General features: G+C 35.5%; 1 protein-coding gene across 6 annotated transcripts in view; it reads left to right on the top strand.

Annotated features, from left to right (window-relative positions):
- The window catches only part of NUBPL (nucleotide binding protein like), a 279,513-nt gene that overhangs the window by 72,104 nt on the left and 189,609 nt on the right, over positions 1-17,800 (top strand). For all 6 annotated transcript variants that reach the window (XM_027571567.2, XM_027571565.2, XM_027571564.2 and 3 more), the window contains exons 5-6: positions 4,230-4,269; positions 4,360-4,450. In XM_027571567.2, the coding sequence (XP_027427368.1) occupies positions 4,230-4,269; positions 4,360-4,450 (131 nt within the window). The remainder of the gene's footprint in view (positions 1-4,229; positions 4,270-4,359; positions 4,451-17,800) is intronic.

The following is a 17,800-nucleotide window of genomic DNA, read 5'->3' as shown; positions in this document are numbered from 1 at the left end:
GGCATTTGAGTTTTGATCCATTCCATCTACTCTCTAAATCCTTTTCTTCCAGTAAAAAGTTAGGGTATTCTAAACCTTCTCTGGTTACTAACTTGGTGGAACTACTTTGTCAAACCCAGCCACTTGAAGTTCTCCTGAAAGACTAGGATGCAACTTCTTTCTTGAATCTGATTTCTCATGAGAAAGGATCTTGGTTTTAGAAAGAAAAGAAGGAATAGGAAAGTAGATGGTGAGAAAGTGAAATTGTAAACTTTGTACTGGGTGTCATTTCCTACTTTCTGAAGGTTTTTGTACCTTTGAATGTCTTGTCTTGAATATGTGGATAAAAGATTGTTTTTATAAGACTATTTTCTTTATCTACTTTATGTTTAAGTATTCTTTAAAATTCATGAAATGAGGGTACATATTCTCTGTCCTCATTTAAAAAAGGATTTAATGCTTCTATTGTGTGATTTCAACTTATAATCTTTTTAGACATATATTCCTGAACCTTGGTGTTCAGCTGTATTTAAAACTCTTATTTTTGGAACCAGGGAACAGAGTAGAAAGTACAGAGATTTTTCAGGCTTATTGCTAATACCAAGTTAAGTGGGAATGTCTACTATTTAGGTGATTCATGAACAGTGGGATTCCTACAAAAAATCTGATTCTAGATGAGAGTTATCCTTGGAACATTTAACAATTGGAACTTTAATAGGAAAATTTAAAGCAGCCTTTCTTACGCCTATTTCCTTTTTGCCTAGCTCTTCAGTTTGACATGATCACAATGTCTTTTCTAGCTTGACAATTAATTTATGATATAAAAGTAGTCCCTAAATCTGTTTGAAATCCACTGGTGACATACAGTCCATTAATTAAATTCACACCTGTTAGCAATGATAGAACTTTGGTGTAATAGAGTGAGGAGGATGAGGCATAGTGTCATTCATTCTGTGAATGGCATTATGGCAATTGAAATGGTTTGACTTGGAGTAAGAATCTTTTGTGCTTCAATGTATGAGCTATCAAGAAGATAGGAGGAAGTAGGAAATAATGATCTGTATCATGATAACTTCAGCTAATGGTGGTCTCTTCAAAAAGCTGTTACAGGACAGTGGATTCCAAAGTTTCAATGTAAACTTTCAACCACTAGTACTTTGTTAGTTTTTCTATTAAGTTTATGTGTAGAAATTGCTGTACACATTTTTTAAAAATAAAATTTTAGGGCAAATAAACTACTTTGTACCTGTAATCATGAGTTGTTGTTCAGAGTTTTTCTCTACTAATTTAAAAGTATGGTTCAGTCTGTGCCATCATTCAGTTCTGATAATTTTACTATTTAAGGTAAAATGCTTTTAGACATTATTAATTTTGTTTACTAATATCCTGGAGAAGATAAAGAAGAATGTGCCTCTAACGTTCTTTTTGATGTATATGCTGTACATGTTTAGGCCTCTCAGTGTACATTTTTCCCTGTTGAATTCTGAAGAAATGCATTTAACATGATGAATCTCCTCACATTTCTGGCTTCAGTTTACAACTTATTTTTCACTAAACTGCAAGAGGTATTTAAAGTACACATTTTCCCTGGATTGGGATTTAGCATACTGATAAAGTAGATTAAAGATTATTCATATATGGTATTAGAGATTTTGGTTTCCAATTTTGTGAAAAGGCTTTGGACTGTCCCAGTGTCTTAGTTTGTTCAGGCTGCTATACCAAATTTACCCTAGGCTGGGTGGCTTAAACCACAAACATTTATTTCTCACATTTTTGGAGGCTGGAAAGTTCAAGATCAAGGCGCTAGCAGCTCTGGTATCTGGTGAAGACCTGCTTACTGTTGTTGTTGAATTTTAAGATTTAATTATGTTTTGGATATGAATTCCTTATATATGATTTACAGATGTTTTCTCTCATTTTGTGGCTTGCTTTTTTACTTATTGATATTGTCTTTGATGCACAACATTTAAAATTTTTCATTAAGTCCAGGGACGCCTTGGTGACTTGGTTAAGCGTCTGCCTTCAGCTCAGGTCATAATCCCAAGAATCATGATTCCAGAGCCCTGGGATCGAGTCCCGCATCGGGCTCCTTGCTCACCAGGTAGCCTGCTTTTCCCTCTGCTTGCCACTCCCCCTGCTTGTGCTTTCTCTCTCTCTCATTCTGACAAATAAATAAATTAAAAAATTAAAAAAAAAATTTTCACATTAAGTCCAATTTGTCTATTCCTTTTGTTGCCTTTGCTTTTGATATCATACCCAAGAAATCATTGCTAAATCCAATGGCATGAGGCTTTTGCCCTATGTTTTCTTCTAAGAATCTTGTAGTTTTAGCTCTTACATTTAGGTCTTTGATCCATTTTGACTTAATTTTTATATATGTAAGGGTCTAAATTCATTCTTTTGCATGTGGATATCCAGTTTTCTCAGCACCAGTTGTTGAAAAGACTGTCTTTTCCCCATCGAATGATCTTGGCTTCCCATCAAAAACCATTTGACTGGATATGTGATGGTTTTATTTCTAGGCTCTCTATTCTATTCCATTGGTCTTTTTAACTGTCTTCATGCCAGTATCTCACTGATTTGCTTACTGTAGCTTTGTAATAAATTTTGAAATCAGGAGGTGTGAATCCTCCAGCTTTATTCTTCTTTTCTAGATTGATTTGCCTATTTGGGATTCCTTCAGATTCCATATGAATTTTAGGATGGATTTTTTTATTTCTGCAAAAAATGTCACTGGAATTTTGATAAGGTTGCATTGCATCAGTAGATTGCTTTGGGCAGTATTGACAATATTAAGTCTTCCAGTCAATGAACATGATATGTGTTTCCTTTTATTATGTCGTCTTTGATTTTTACAGCAATGTTTGGAGGTTTTCATTGTACAAGTCCTTCACCTCATTGGTGATGTTAATTCCTAAGTATTTAAATCTTTTTGATGCTGTTATAAGTGGGAATGTTTTCGTAATCTTCTTCTCAGATTATTGTTTGTGTATAGAGATGCAATGGATTTTTATGTGTTGACTTTGTATCCTGCTACTTTGCTGAGTTCATTTATTAGCTCTAATAGTTTTTTGTGGAATCTTAAGGTTGTCATAAGATCATATCATCTGTGAAAAGAGAAAACTTGACTTCTTCCCTTCCAATTTTGATGCTGTTCGTTTATTTTTCTTGTCTAATTGCTTTGGCTCTTTTGGTATTATGCTGAGTAAAAGAAGTGGGCATCCTTGTCTTGTTCCTGATCTTAGAGGAAAAACATTTAGTCTTTTACCATTGAGTATGATGTTTGCTGTGGGTTTTTCATATATTGCTTTTATTATGTTGAGATACAAAATCGAGTTTTTCTACTCTTGGGTTTTTTATACTTTACAAATTCTTCAAGTAAGGAAAAAAGAAATACAGAGAACTTACTAGATGCATGTGTGCAAGTATGTGTACTTGTCATGTATATGCATACTAGATAAACCTAAGTATGTAATTTATATATCTATGTATCAATAAAATGGGTGGATAAATTTACTTAATGAGGCTATTTTTTAGAGAGACTTGAAAATTATAGATGGATTGTTGCTTTTTTTTTAAGATTTTATTTGAGAGAGAGGGAGATAGCAAGAGGAGCATGAGCAGTGGGGGGGAGCAGCAGAGGGAGAGGGAGAAGCAGGCTTCCTGCTTAACAGGGAGTCTGACACGGGGTTTGATCCCAGGACCCTGGGATCATGACCTCAGTCAAAGGCAGATGGTTAACCAACTGAGCCACCCAGATACCCCTAGATGGATTGTTTCTTAATAAAACTATATTCCAGCTATTAATAGATGTGTGCCTATGGGAAGTATTGGTCGTATGCTTGGTATAATGTTTAAACTGTTGCAGATTGAGCTAAATCAGTTGAAAGGTAAAGAGCAGCAGTATGAGTAGCCATTTGTGTTTCTTTTTTTTTTTTTAAGATTTTATTTATTTATTTGACAGAGAGAGACACAGCGAGAGAGGGAATACAGGCAGGGGAAGTAGGGAGAGGGAGAAGCAGCCTTCCCGCAGAACAGGGAGCCCGATGTGGGACTCGATCCCAGGACCGCAGGATCATGACCTGAGCCGAAGGCAGATGCTTAACAACTGAGCCACCCAGGGGCCCCAGCCATTTGTATTTTTAATTTGACACTTTTTTTTGGTTAATTTGACACTTTTTGATAAGAAAATATGTATGTTTATATATTCTAAAAGAGTTTTTTTTTTTTGTTTGTTTTTTAAATTTTAGGCAACCTAATGAGGCCTCTTTTGAATTATGGTATTGCTTGGTAAGTATATCTTTTTTACTTTATGCGACTTTTCAGAATAATATTGATTAATGTATGTAAATTAGTTTTATTTTTGGTTTACTGTTGCAGTATGTCTATGGGCTTCCTGGTTGAAGAGACTGCACCAGTTGTTTGGAGAGGCCTTATGGTAATGTCAGCTATTGAAAAACTGTTGAGACAGGTAAGAAAATTGCATTGAGTATCATTTTATTATTGGCACACTGTGGTTAATGCATTTGCTGATTGGAGAGTTGTTAAAATTTGCAGTCAGGTTTGAGATGTTTTGTAAAAGAATCCAGCTGATAGACTGAATATATAATGAGTTCTGTGGTGCCAAGACCAATTTCACTGGTCTGTGATTTAATCTTCCCCATTGCTTATGAGTACTAAAAATCCTAATGTCTTATTTTATATTGTTCTTTTGCTTTGTTGAGATGAAGAAATCTATTTTATAAGTAATCTGCCTTCTTTAAATTTATGGTTAATCTCATTATGGCCAATATTGAATTGTAAGGGCAGTGTAGAAGTTCTTGGATATATAAAAAAATTACATAAATCATGCTCATTTTAAAATTGCTCTAGAACAAAATGAAATTTTATTTTATTTTGAGTACATCTGGCTCTATATTTATGTATGTAATATCTGTCCAATCAACTTAAATTTATCCTTGAGGATGAGGACAGTTGATTGGATAATCTAAAAATATCAGATGAGCTATGTTATTTATAGAAATAATTTTAATTTTTTTCTAGGAGCTGTGAATTTACAGTTAATTATGTCCTAGGTAAATACCATAAATAATTTGGATTTTCTCCACCATTTACAGCAATTACCCCTTATGTATTCAGATTTCACTTTGGGTCAGGCATCATGCCACAGGTTGATAATTCTAATCATAGATATTTCTATATTCATTTCTATTTGCAAGAGTTGGTAGATGAAATATGTCTTGAACTCTGAAACTCTTCTTTTTTTCATTGTCACATCTTGTCTTCCTTCTGCTTGAGTTCTAATAAATGTGCTCTTTGATCTCTGGTCCCAGAATCCACCTGCTTTCCTAGTGCATTCAAGCCTCTCAGCTGCATTTCCTCCCCTTTTATACTCAGATCTCATAGTTAGCTATTTTAGTTATACTCCCAACAATACCCCTTCTTTACCAATTCCTTTGTGACTTTGATCTTTATTCTTTATTTGTATGGATTAACCCAGCCTTTTTTTTTTTTAAAGGAAATTCTAAAACAGTCTTCATTCTGTTTGTATTTAGAGTCAATAGAAATTTAGAAACACCAAAAGGAGAATTCTGATTTTGTCATCAGAGTATTTTAAGTACTCATTTTCCCCCTCCTCTGTTAGTGTTGTAATTCTCAACAGGAACTGATTCAGATTTTCTCCTAAGCCTTATGGATGGCCACAAGAAGATGGAAATACTTCTGCTTTCCACAGTGATCAGAGACTTAGAAACCCAAGTCAGTGATAAGAGACACAGAGATTTAGCTAAGTGTTGGTGCTCCCCTCTGAGGGATGCAGGATCCTGCCTTTAAGTGTCCTTTTTGAGTATTAAGTTCCATTTAAGCCTCAGATTGCAACAGCTGTTGAAAACATCTCTGCAAAGGAACCCCTGAATGTGGAAGAGAAGAGACCCAGTGTGCATATACCCTCAGGAGAGGGGCAAAGGGAATGTCCCATGGGAGAAGTGAGAGTAAACCTGACAATGCAAATTAATTAGGCTGCAAAAAATTGTACCTGAAATTCAAACTTAGATTTAGTAGCTGCTTTTGTAAATGAAGAAAACTTTGTGAGACCAGAGGTGAAAGATCAAGTCTGAAGGAACCAGAATACATTGTTTTTTCATTCTGTGAGGAATTGGGGAAGAGAGAGGGGCAGGATCCCATTCCATATTCTCAGTCAATATCCCACCATAACCCTGCCTCTTTTATCTACTGCTGAATACTGTCAGAGAATATAGAATACTTGTGTTAATTGCTGGCATTACACATTTTTGATTTCTCAATTCAGCTACACTCTCATCACTTCAGTCATCTGACATTATTCATGTTCTTCTCAGCATTCATCAGATGCTAAGTTTAAAAAATATTTATGGAATTTGATAGTCTGGCTGAGGAACTAGTGGAGATTTGGAGATTTGGCTCTCTGACACACAAATCATATAAAAGTCAGTTTACTTTGTTAAGTGCTGACAGTACATTTTTAGCAAACATGCTATAAAATATCAGGATGAAAGATGGGGTGAGAAAATGGCTCCATAACTTATTGGGATACTCTAGGTATCCTCTAAGACCTCTAAGATATTAGGACATTAGACTACATATTTACCTTACAGTCTTTTGAAAAGTTACCATTATCATTTGTGCATTTTAATTGGAGCTGAAAAGCTGATATTTTTGGACTACGCTGTGACCTGTACTGATCATGTCAACGGCTATTGCTTTAGAAAGCAGACCAGTTTTTGTTAAGTTTAACACCCTTTGTGAAAATTTAGTAGCTGGATAGATGCTCTGTACAGCAGTGGATTGTGGAGGCTACCTGATTCATTGGCTGATGAAAAAAATTCAATTTTATATATATGCATATATATATGTATATATATATATGACTGTACAGTGTACAAATCATAAGTGTACAGATAGTTGGATAATCCCAAAGTGAAAATACCTATATAATTTTTTAGGACATAAATAGAATGCTAGTGTTCCAGAAGTTTCTTTCATGTCTCTTTCTATAGAATACTAATGTTCCAGAAGTTTCTTTCATGTCTCTTCCTAGTTGCTCTTTTTGGGGGGAGAAGATAAATACTTGTGGTCAGTCTGCCATCTGAACTGAAAGTCTGGTTTAAAGTTCTTTTCCCCCCTGTCTCTTATGATATATATATATTTTTAAGATTTTATTTATTTGACAGAGAGAGAGACAGTGAGAGCAGCGGGACCACAAGCAGGAGGAGTAGGAGAGGGAGTAGCAGGTCCCCCACAAGCAGCGAGCCCTATGTGGGGCTCGATCCCAGGATGCTGGAATCATGACCTGAGCCAAAGGCAGACGCCTAATGACTGAGCCACCAGGCACCCTCTTATATTTTATTTTATTTTATTTTATTTTTTATTTTTAAGATTTTATTTATTTATGTGATAGAGAGAGACAGCGAGAGAGGCAACACAAACTGGGGGAGTGGGAGAGGGAGAAGCAGGCTTCCCGTGGAGCAGGGAACCTGATGCAGGGCTCTGTCCCAGGACCTTGGGATCATGACCTGAGCCGAAGGCAGACGCATAACGACTGAGCCACCCAGGCGCTCCTCTTATGGTATTTTATTGAGTTAAAGTATACTTACTATGGGATGCAGAGATCTTACATGTATGGTTCAGTAATTTTTGATAAATATATATACCTGTATAATCATACCTCAGTCAAGATAGTGAACATTTCCATTCCCCTACAACATTTCCCTGGGCTTCCTTCTATTCACTCCCCCACTCTTAGGCCATCACAGTTGTGATTTTTAGTGTCATAAATGAGTTCTGTTTTGTTCTTATACTTCATATAAATGGAACCCTACAGACTGTATAGCCTTTTCCATCTGGTTTCTTTCTCTTAGCCTAATGCTTTTGAACTCATCCTGTTGTTGCCTATATCAGTAGTTGAGTCCTTTTTATTGCTGAATAGTATTCCATCACATGAATATAATCAAATACTGTTTGTTCTTCTGTTGATGGACATTTGGGTAGACACCAGTTTTTGGCTTTTATGAATAATGCTTCTATAAATACTTGTACAAGTTTCCTAAGAGTTTCGGTTGCTTCACATCTTGTCAGTATTTGGTGTTGCCAGTCTCTTCACTAGTGGGTATAAAATGGTATCTTCTTACTGTTTTAGTTCATGCTTCCCTGATGATTAATGATGTTTAGCCCCTTTTCATGTGCATATTAGATATCATTGTATCTTCCTTTATGAAGTGTCTGTTCAAGTCTTTTACTCATTTTTTTTTATTGGCTCAGTTTTCTTCTTGTAATTGAGTTGCAGGAGTTTTAATATATTCTGGCTGTGAGTCCATTGTCAGATACAGGTATTGGGAATATTTCTCCCAGTCTGTGGCTTGCCTTTTGATTGATGTTTTAAATTTTCATGAAATCCCAATTTATCAAAAAAAAATTTTTTTTTAATGCTGAACGCTTTTTGTGTCCTAAGAAATCTTTGCCTATCTACCCCAAGGTTATAAAGATATGCTTATATATTTTTTCTCAAAGGTTTATAGCTTTGGCTTGCACATCATGATTTAAATTTTGTGTGGGAAATGAGATAAGGGTTTATATTTTTTCATAGTTGTGGTATAATAGCAAATATATTTGTTCTTTGTCCCTGGGTCCTGGCACAAAGCCCCTAAGACCCTTGGAATTTTCTGATGATAGGAGTATCTTTTGTAACCCATGAGGAGCCCCTTTTTGAGCACACCTGAGTTCATGTTAGTAAGGTGACTTAGGGTAGGGTCTCTGGATAGTCTCAGGATGGGGCTGATCACCAGAAAGACCAATTATTTAGAGGGTTAGGACATTCAGCCCCACCCACTGACCTCTGGGAAGGGGAAGGAGGGTGGGGTGCAGATTAAGCTCTGTGAAAACTCTTGATGAGCTTCTGGGTTGGTGAGTGTATCCACATCCTGGTGGGTTGTGGAAACCTAGTTTTGTAGGGACAGAAACTCCTATGCTAAGGGCCTTTTTGGACCTTTCCCTTTGTATCTCTTCATCTGGCTATTTATCTGTATCCTTTCTAACACCCTTTATGATAAACTAGTAAACATAAGTAAATGTTTGTCTGAGTTCTGTGAGCCACTCTAGCAAATTAATCAAACCTGAAGGAAGGGGTCATGGAAACCTCTGATTTATAGCTGGTCAGTCCAGATGTACAGGTAACAACCTGAACTTGTGATTGGTATCTGAAGTGGGAGTGGTCTAGTGGGACTGAGCCCTTAATTAACCTGTGGGATCTAATGCTGTATCCAGGTTGTTAATGTCAGAGTCGTGGGAAAACACATAGTAGTTTATCTAGTTGTTCTAGCACCATTTGTTTAAAAGACTTCCTTTTCCCATTGAATTGACTTGATACCTTAGATGAAAGTCAATTGAGTATATGTGTATGGGTTTATCTCTGGATACTCTGTTGTGTTCCATCTGTCTTTTTTAAGCCTTACAGTAAAACCATACTAGTTGATAATTGTAGCCATGGAGAAAGTTTAAAGTCGAACAGTTTGAGTCTTCCAACTTTGTTTTTTTTCCAAGATTGTTTTAGTTACACTGCGTTCTTTTCCATTTCTGTATAAATTTTAGATTCAGCTTGTCAATTTGTACAGAAAAGCATGTTGGTATTTTCATTAGGATGGTATTGAATGTATAGTGACTGGTATTGAATGTATAGGTCAGTATTTGTGAATCAAGATCCTGACAACATTGAGGCTTCTAATCCATGAGCATGGTATGTTTCTATATTTATTTAGATTTTCTTTAATTTCTTGGAGTAATATATAATTTTTAGTGTATTGGTCTTGTACTTTTGTTAGATTTATTCTAAGTATTTTGTGTTCTGAGATGATTTTGGAATTGTATTTTGTATTTAATTTCAAATTGTTTGCTGTTAGGACAGAATATACACTTTATATGCACATGATTATGTTGTCTGTAAGTAAAATAGCTTCAGTGCTTCCTTTCCAATCTATTTCTTTCATTTCATTTTCTCATTTACTTATTGCACTACCTAGTAGTAAAGATGAGAGCAGACATCCTTGTCTTCATCTGGATTTGTAGGGTAGGGTAACAATAAGTTTTTCATCCTTAAGAATGATAGTAGTAGGTTTTCACTGATGCACTCTGTCCTCCCTGTTTCTTTGTTTGCTAAGAGTTTTTATTGTGGATGGGCATTGAATTTTTTTCAAATGCTTTTTCCTTCCCATTTATCAAAATGATGATGTGGTTTTTCTCTTTTATTTTATGGATGGTGTGATTTACATTGATTTTCTGTGTTAGACCAGCCTTGCATTCCTGGGATAGATTCTTCTTGGTCATAATATTTAATTATAATAAGTAATATTGTAATTCAATATATTGCTAGATTAAATTTTCTAATACTTTATTAAGTTTTAGATCAGTATTTGTGAGGAATATTAATGTTAATAATTTAATGTTAATTAATATTAATAGTTTCTAATTTGTTTTTCCTATAATGTCTTTTTCTGGTATTGTAGGGGTCTATCTTGGTCTTGTAAAATGAGTTTGGAAGTACTTTCCTCCTCTACTCTTTTGTGAAAGTGTTGCTGTAAAATTATTAGCTTAAGTGTAATGTTTGTATTTGGTGGAATTTATCAAGGAAATCTGGGGCTGGAGTGTTTTTTTCTCCTTGGTTAGGAGAAGGTTTTTGAGGATTAATTCTAGTCAGACTTTTAATTCATCTCGTTTCAGTTTCATTGTGTTTTATAGGAGTTTATTATTTCACTTGAGTTGTAGAATATATACATAAGGTTGTTCAGAATATTGCCTAAACCTTGTATTATTTATTTATTATTTATTTAGCCTACTACCTTTTTAAAACAGAATATGAGATGCAATGTATATGAGATGGAGTGTTTCCTCTTTATTCCTAATATTGGTAATTTTTTTTTCTCTTTTATTGATTTTTTTGCTAGGGTTTATCAATTTTATTAATTTTTCCCAAGAATAACATTTTGGCCTTTTAAATGTTTTCTGTTTTATGTTTATTTCCTATGTCATTGTCTTCTGCTGTTACTATTTTCTTCCTTTTTAAAATTTCAGGCTTAATTTGCTCTTCTTTTTTCTATCTTCTTAAGTTAGAAACTTAGATAACTCATTTTAAACATTTCTTGTTTTTTAGTATAAGTAGTTATGATTGTAAATTATCTTTAGTCATTTCTTAGAATCCTGTAAATTCTGATACGTTGTGTTTTCATTGTCATTCAGTCTAAAATAAATAATTTCTAATTTCCTTTTTTTATTTTTGTAGTGTTGTTATTTAATTTTCCTTACATTTGCGGATCTTTTTAATAACTTACTGACATTTATTTCTAGTGTAATTTTGTCTTGGTTAGAGAATTTACTCTGTGAAATGTCAATCTTTAAAAATTTTTTAAGACTTTATGGACTAGCATGTGGTCCATCTTTGTGATTGTTCCATATGCTTTTAGAAAGAAATTGTATTTTGCAGCTGTTGTGATTAATATTCTGTAAATACCATTTAGGTCAAGTCAACAGTGTTGTTCAACTGATTAATATCTTTATTGACTTCTCATCTAATTACTCTGACCTACTGAGAGAGGATTGTTAAAATCTCCAACTATGATTGTGGTTTTTCTCTAAATTGGTTTTTACTTCACGTATTTTGAATCTCTAAACACACATTTAGACTTGTTATATCTTCCTGGTGAATTGACCTTTTTATTTTTGTGAAATGTTTCTCTTTACCTCTGATAAACTCTCATCTTTGATGCTAATATAGCGACATTGATTTTCTTACACATACTGTTTCCATAGAATATCTTTTTTATTCTTTTACTTTTAACCTTCTGTTTCATTATACTTATTTATTTTATTTTATTTTTTTAAGATTTTATTTATTTGATAGAATGAGAGAGCGAGAGAGTATGAGAGGGGGAGGGTCAGAGGGAGAAGCAGACTCTCCGCTGAGCAGGGAGCCCGATGTGGGACTTGATCCCGGGACTCCAGGATCATGACCTGAGCCGAAGGCAGTTGCTTAACGGACTGAGCCACCCAGGTGCCCTGTTTCATTATATTTAAAATGGATATTTTGTAGTGTCTTGATATATTATCCAGCCTGATAATCTTTGGCTTTTAATTAGAGTGCTTAGTCCATTTACACTTACTGTAATTATTGATATGGTTAGTTTTAAGTCTACCATTTTAATTTTTTTCTCATTTGTTTCATCTATTTTTTCTTCCTGTTTTTTTCATACATTCTTTTGGATAAATGAAATATTTCTTTAATTCTATTTGAATTCTTCTATTGGCCTTTTAAAAAAGATTCATTTATCTACTTTATTTATTTATTTTTAAAGACTTTATTTAATTGACAGAGAGAGAGAGAGAGACAACAAGAGAGGGAACACAAGCAGAGGGAGTGGGAGAGGGAGAAGCAGGCTTCCTGCAGAGCAGGGAGCCCCGTGCAGGGCTCCATCCCTGGACCCTGGGATCATGACCTGAGCTGAAGGCAGATGCTTAACTGACTGAGCCACCCAGGTGCCCCTATTTATCTATTTTAGAGAGAGAGAGAGAGTGCATGTGTGTGCAGGGAGTGGGGGGAGGGGCAGAGGCAGAGGGAGAGAATCTCCAGACTCCCTCCTGAGTGGGGAGCCCAACTTGGGGCTCAATCCCATAATCATGATATCATGACCTGAGTTGGATGCTTAACCGATTGAGCCACCCAGCTACCCTACTTCTATTGACTTTTCAGCCATATCTCTTCATATTATTATTCTGTGGCTACTTTAGGGATTATAATAAACTTTCTTAAGTTTTCACATTCTTTTTAAGGTTTGTATTGTGTTACTTCATATAAAATGTTTTTGAAGGTATTTTGTTTATTTTTATTTTATTTTTTTATTTTTATTTTTTTTAAAGATTTTATTTATTTATTTGAGAGAGAGAGAATGAGAGCCAGAGAGCACGAGAGGGAAGAGGGTCAGAGGGAGAAGCAGAGTCCCCGCCGAGCACGGAGCCTGATGTGGGACTCGATCCCGGGACTCCAGGATCATGACCTGAGCCGAAGGCAGTCGCTTAACCAACTGAGCCACCCAGGTGCCCAGTTTATTTTTATTTTAATTCCAGTGTAGTTAACATACAATGTTACATTAGTTTCTGGTGTAAAATACAGTGATTGAATAATTCTGTACTTTACTCAGTGCTCATCAAGATAGTGTACTCTTAATCCCCATCACCTATTTGTCTCTCTTTTGTTTCCCTTTGTTCATTTGTTTTGGTTCTTAAATTCTACAAGTGAGTGAAATCATAGGGTATTTGTCCTTCTCTGACTGATTTTGCTTAGCATTTTACTCTCCCATCTCCATCCATGTTGTTGCAAATGGCAAGATTTCATTCTTTTCTATGACTGAATAATATTCCATTGTGTGTGTATATATGTGTGTGTGTGTGTTTGTGTATACACTACATCTTTATCCATTCATCTATCGATGGACAGTTGGGCTGCTTCCATAATTTGGCTGTTGTAAGTAATGCTGCAATAAACATAGGAGTGCATATCCTTTTGAATTAGTGTTTTCATATTCTGTGGGTAAATATCCAGTAGTACAATGACTAAATCATATGGTAATTCTATTTTTAAGTTTTTGAGGAAACTCCATACTGTTTTCCATGATGGCTGCACGAGCATGCATTCCTACCAACAGTGTAGGAGCATTCCCCTTTCTCCACATCCCTGCCAACATTTGTTGTTTTCTGACTTGTTAATTTTAGCCATTCTGACTGGTGTGAGGTGGTATCTCACTGAGGTTTTGATTTGGATTTCCCTGAGGCCGAGTGATGTTGAGCACTTTATAAGTTCTTTATATATTTTGGATACTAATCCTTTTTCGGGTAGGTCATTTGCAAATATCTTCTCCCATTCAGTATGTTGTCTTTTAGTGTTGTTGATTGTTTCCTTTGTTATGCAGAAGCTGCTTTTTAAAAAAGATTTTATTTATTTATCTGAGAGAGAGAGAGAGCAGATAGTGCAGAGAGAGTATGAGCAGGGGGAGGCACAGAGGGAAAAGCAGACTCCCCACTGAGTGGGAGCCTGATGTGGGGCTCAATCCTAGGACCCTGAGATCATGACCTTAGCCACAGGCAGTTGCTTACCCAACTGAGCCACCCAGGAGCCACTGTTGTGTGGAAGCTTTCTATTTTGATGTAGTCCCAATAGTTTTGTTTATGCTTTTATTTCCATTGCTTAAGGGACCTATCTAGAAAAAAGTTGCTATGGCTGATGTCAGAGAAATTACTCCCTGAGCTCTCTTCCTGGATTTTTATGATTTCAGATCTCATGTTTAGATCGTTAATCTGTTTTGAATTTATTTTTGTGTATGGTGTAAGAAAATGGTCCAGTTCCTTTCTTTTACATGTAGCTGTCCTGTTTTCCCAGCACCATTTGTTGAAGAGACTTTTTTCTTATTGCATATTCTTACTTCCTTTGTTGAAGATTAATTCACCATATAATTTTGGGTTTATTTCTGGGCTTTCTATTCTGTTCTCTTGATCTATGTGTCTATTTTGTGCCATTACTGTACTGTTCTGATTACACAGCTTTGAAGTATAACTTGAAATTTAAAATCGTGATGCTTCCAGCTTTGTTTTTCGTTTTCAAGAGTGCTTTGGCTATTCAAGGTCTTTTGTGATTTGTTACAAATTTTAGGATAATTTGTTCTGGTTCTGTGAAAAATGCTGTTGATATTTTAATAGGGATTACATCAATCTGTAGATTGCTTTGAGAAGTATGGGCATTTTAATAATATTAATTCTTCCAATCCACGAGCATAGAATATCTTTCCATTTTGTTTGTTGTCTTCATTTCTTTCATCAGTATTTTCGGAGGATAGGTCTCTTAACCTCATTGGTTTATTCCTAGGTATTTTATTATTTTTGGTGCAATTGTAAATGGGATTGCTTTGTAAATTTCTGTTACTTCATTATTAGTGTATAGAAATGCAATGGATTTCTGTACGTCAATTTTGTATCCTGTGACCTTACTGAATTCATTTATCAGTTCTGGTAGTTTTTTGGTGGAGTCTTTCTGTGGGGTTTTCTTTATAGAGTTTCATGCCATCTGCAAATAATGAAAGTCTTACTTCTTCCTTACTAATCTGGATGCCTTTTTTTTTTCTCTTGTCTGATTGCTGTGGCTAGGACTTCCAGTACTGTGTTGAGTGAAAGTGGTGAGAATGGACATTCTTATCTTGTTCCTGACCTTGGGAAAAGCTCTCAGTTTTTCCCTATTGAGTATGATGTTAATTGTGGGTTTTTCATATATGGCCTTTATAATGTTGAGGTATGTTCCTTCTAAACCTACTTTGTTTTGAGGGTTTTTATCATGAATGGATGTTGTATTTTGTCAAGTGCTTTTTTTGCATCTATTGAGATGATCATATGATTTTTATTCTTTCTGTTGCTGATGTGATATATCACATTGGTTGATTTGCATATATTGATCCATGCATTATGGGAATAAATCCCACTTGAACGTGGTGTACTTCATATAAAATTAATTATCTTACAACAGTCTAGTTTTCTTCCCCACCTCCCATCCTTTGTGTTTTGTTGTGAAGTATTTTATTTATTTTATCTTATTTTTTATTTTTAGAGAGAGAGAGCAGGGAAGGGAGGGGCAAAGGGAGAGGGAGAGAGAGAATCCTAAGCAGGCTCCACACTAGGTGTGGGGCTTTATCTCATGACCCTGAGATCATGACCTGAGCCCAAATCAAGAGTCAGACCCTTAACCACCTGAGCCACCTAGGCATCCCTATTGTGATGTGTTTTAAATATATGTACATTATAGGGGCACCTGGGTGGCTCTTTCAGTTTAGCGGCACCTTCGGCTCAGGTCATGATCCCAGGGTCCTGGGATCGAGCCCTGCATTGGGCTCCCCACTCAGCAGGGAGTCTGCTTCTCCCTTTGCCCCTCCTCTGCTGCTACTTTCTCTCTCTCTCTCAAATAAATTAAATAAATAAATAAAATCTTTAAAAAAATAAATATATGTACATTATAAATCTCACAGTACAGTGTTACTGGTTTATTTAAATAGTCATTCAAAGAAACTAAGAAAACAGTCTATTTTAATTACCCATAATTTGCTATATCTGTGCTTTTCATTTCTTTAGATCTGAGTTTCATTTGTCACTTTTCTTTATCCTGAAGAACTTTGTTTAGTCTGTTGTTGTGTGGGTCTGCTGGTGAAGAATTTTCTCAACTTTCATTTATTGCACATGTCTTTATTTTCTTTTCCTACTTTCACTGCAATATAGAATTGTGTGTTGGCATTTTTTCTTCAGTTCTTTAAAGCTGCTGTTCCATTGTCTTCTGCCTTTCATTGTTTCCAATGAGAAATCTGCCATCATTTTTATAATTTTTCCCTGTGATTAGTATTTTTTTTTCCTGGCAGCTTCCATAATTTTCTTTATCTGTTTGAGGTCTTTTTCTCTGTATACCACTTAAATGTTGATGTTCTCCAGAAATGTATCCATAGCTCAGTAGCTAAGGGCATGGACTCTCGAGCCACATCTGCCTGAATCCAGTCTCAGTGGCACATCTAATTAGCTGTATGTTCCTTGGGCATAACCTCTCTGAGCTATAGTTTCCTTACCTATAAAATGGGGCTTATGGCACTTAAATTGTTTTGAAGATTAAATGAGTTAGTATGTGTAATATGCTTAAAATCATATTAAGTAACTATAAGTGTGCCCTGTTTCTGTTGTATTTTATTAATCATAAACACAAATTAGGTTGTTTTTGTATGGTTTAACATTAATCAGGATGCATCTTATAAGAGATGGCTTCTTAGAATTGCTTTATTCCTGGCTTTGTCAGATTCTTTCCCAGTGGTTTTGTGTTTCTCCAGTAAGCTGGGGCACTTTCAACCTGAGGCAACTTTAAATTGAGTTCTCTGTTAGAGGTTTTTGGGACCAGTGTGGTGGCATGAATTCAGGTTGGAAAGCTGCATGCTTAACAATTTGTGATTTATCTTCTTATGGAGGTATTTTTCTGCCTTATGCCAGTGCCCAAATTGAGAGATGAACATTTCCTTAAAATTCATTTCTGAATTGTAGATTTATATTTCATTTGTCTTTAGTTTAAAAGAGAGTAGTCCTTTGGGGCCCCAGCTGTATATAGGATTCTTGTATTAGATTCCTCCTCATCATAGGTATTTTTTTCCTCTTTTAGTGCTACATAAAATAATGATACATCATATAGTCTGTGTGGTATTAGATTTGTTGATATTAGGTATCATCATTATTATCACCATCACCATCATCCTCCCTGAGACATCTCTTCTCCTTTCATAGCTTCAGCTATATTAATTACAGCAAGAGAAAAGTAATGGGTTGAGGACTTCTGTTTGATTGACATTCCTAGTTTGGAGTGGGTGATTTTGTGGGAGGAAAGGGAAGTAGTAAAGAGGAAAAGTAGTTCAAGAAGTAGGAAAACAAGGATACTAATGTCATGAAAATTAAGTGTTTAGAGCAATGGTTCTCCAACATATCTACATATTAGAATCATCTGGGAACCTTTTTTTTTTTTTAAAGATTTTATTTATTTGAGAGAGAGAGAGCACACAGAGGGAGAGGGAGAAGCAGACTCCCCACTGAGCAGAGAGCCTGATGTGGGGCTCGATCCTAGGATTCCGAGATCATGACCCAAGCTGAAGGCAGACACTTAACCGACTGAGCTACCCAGGCGCCCTTTACCCCTACCTGATTCATGTGGGACTCTTAAACGTTTCAATTTTCAGATCACACT

Source organism: Zalophus californianus, chromosome 6 (genome assembly GCF_009762305.2).
Source record: "Zalophus californianus isolate mZalCal1 chromosome 6, mZalCal1.pri.v2, whole genome shotgun sequence".
NCBI lineage: Eukaryota > Metazoa > Chordata > Mammalia > Carnivora > Otariidae > Zalophus > Zalophus californianus.
This window is presented reverse-complemented; position numbering and strand designations above follow the sequence as displayed.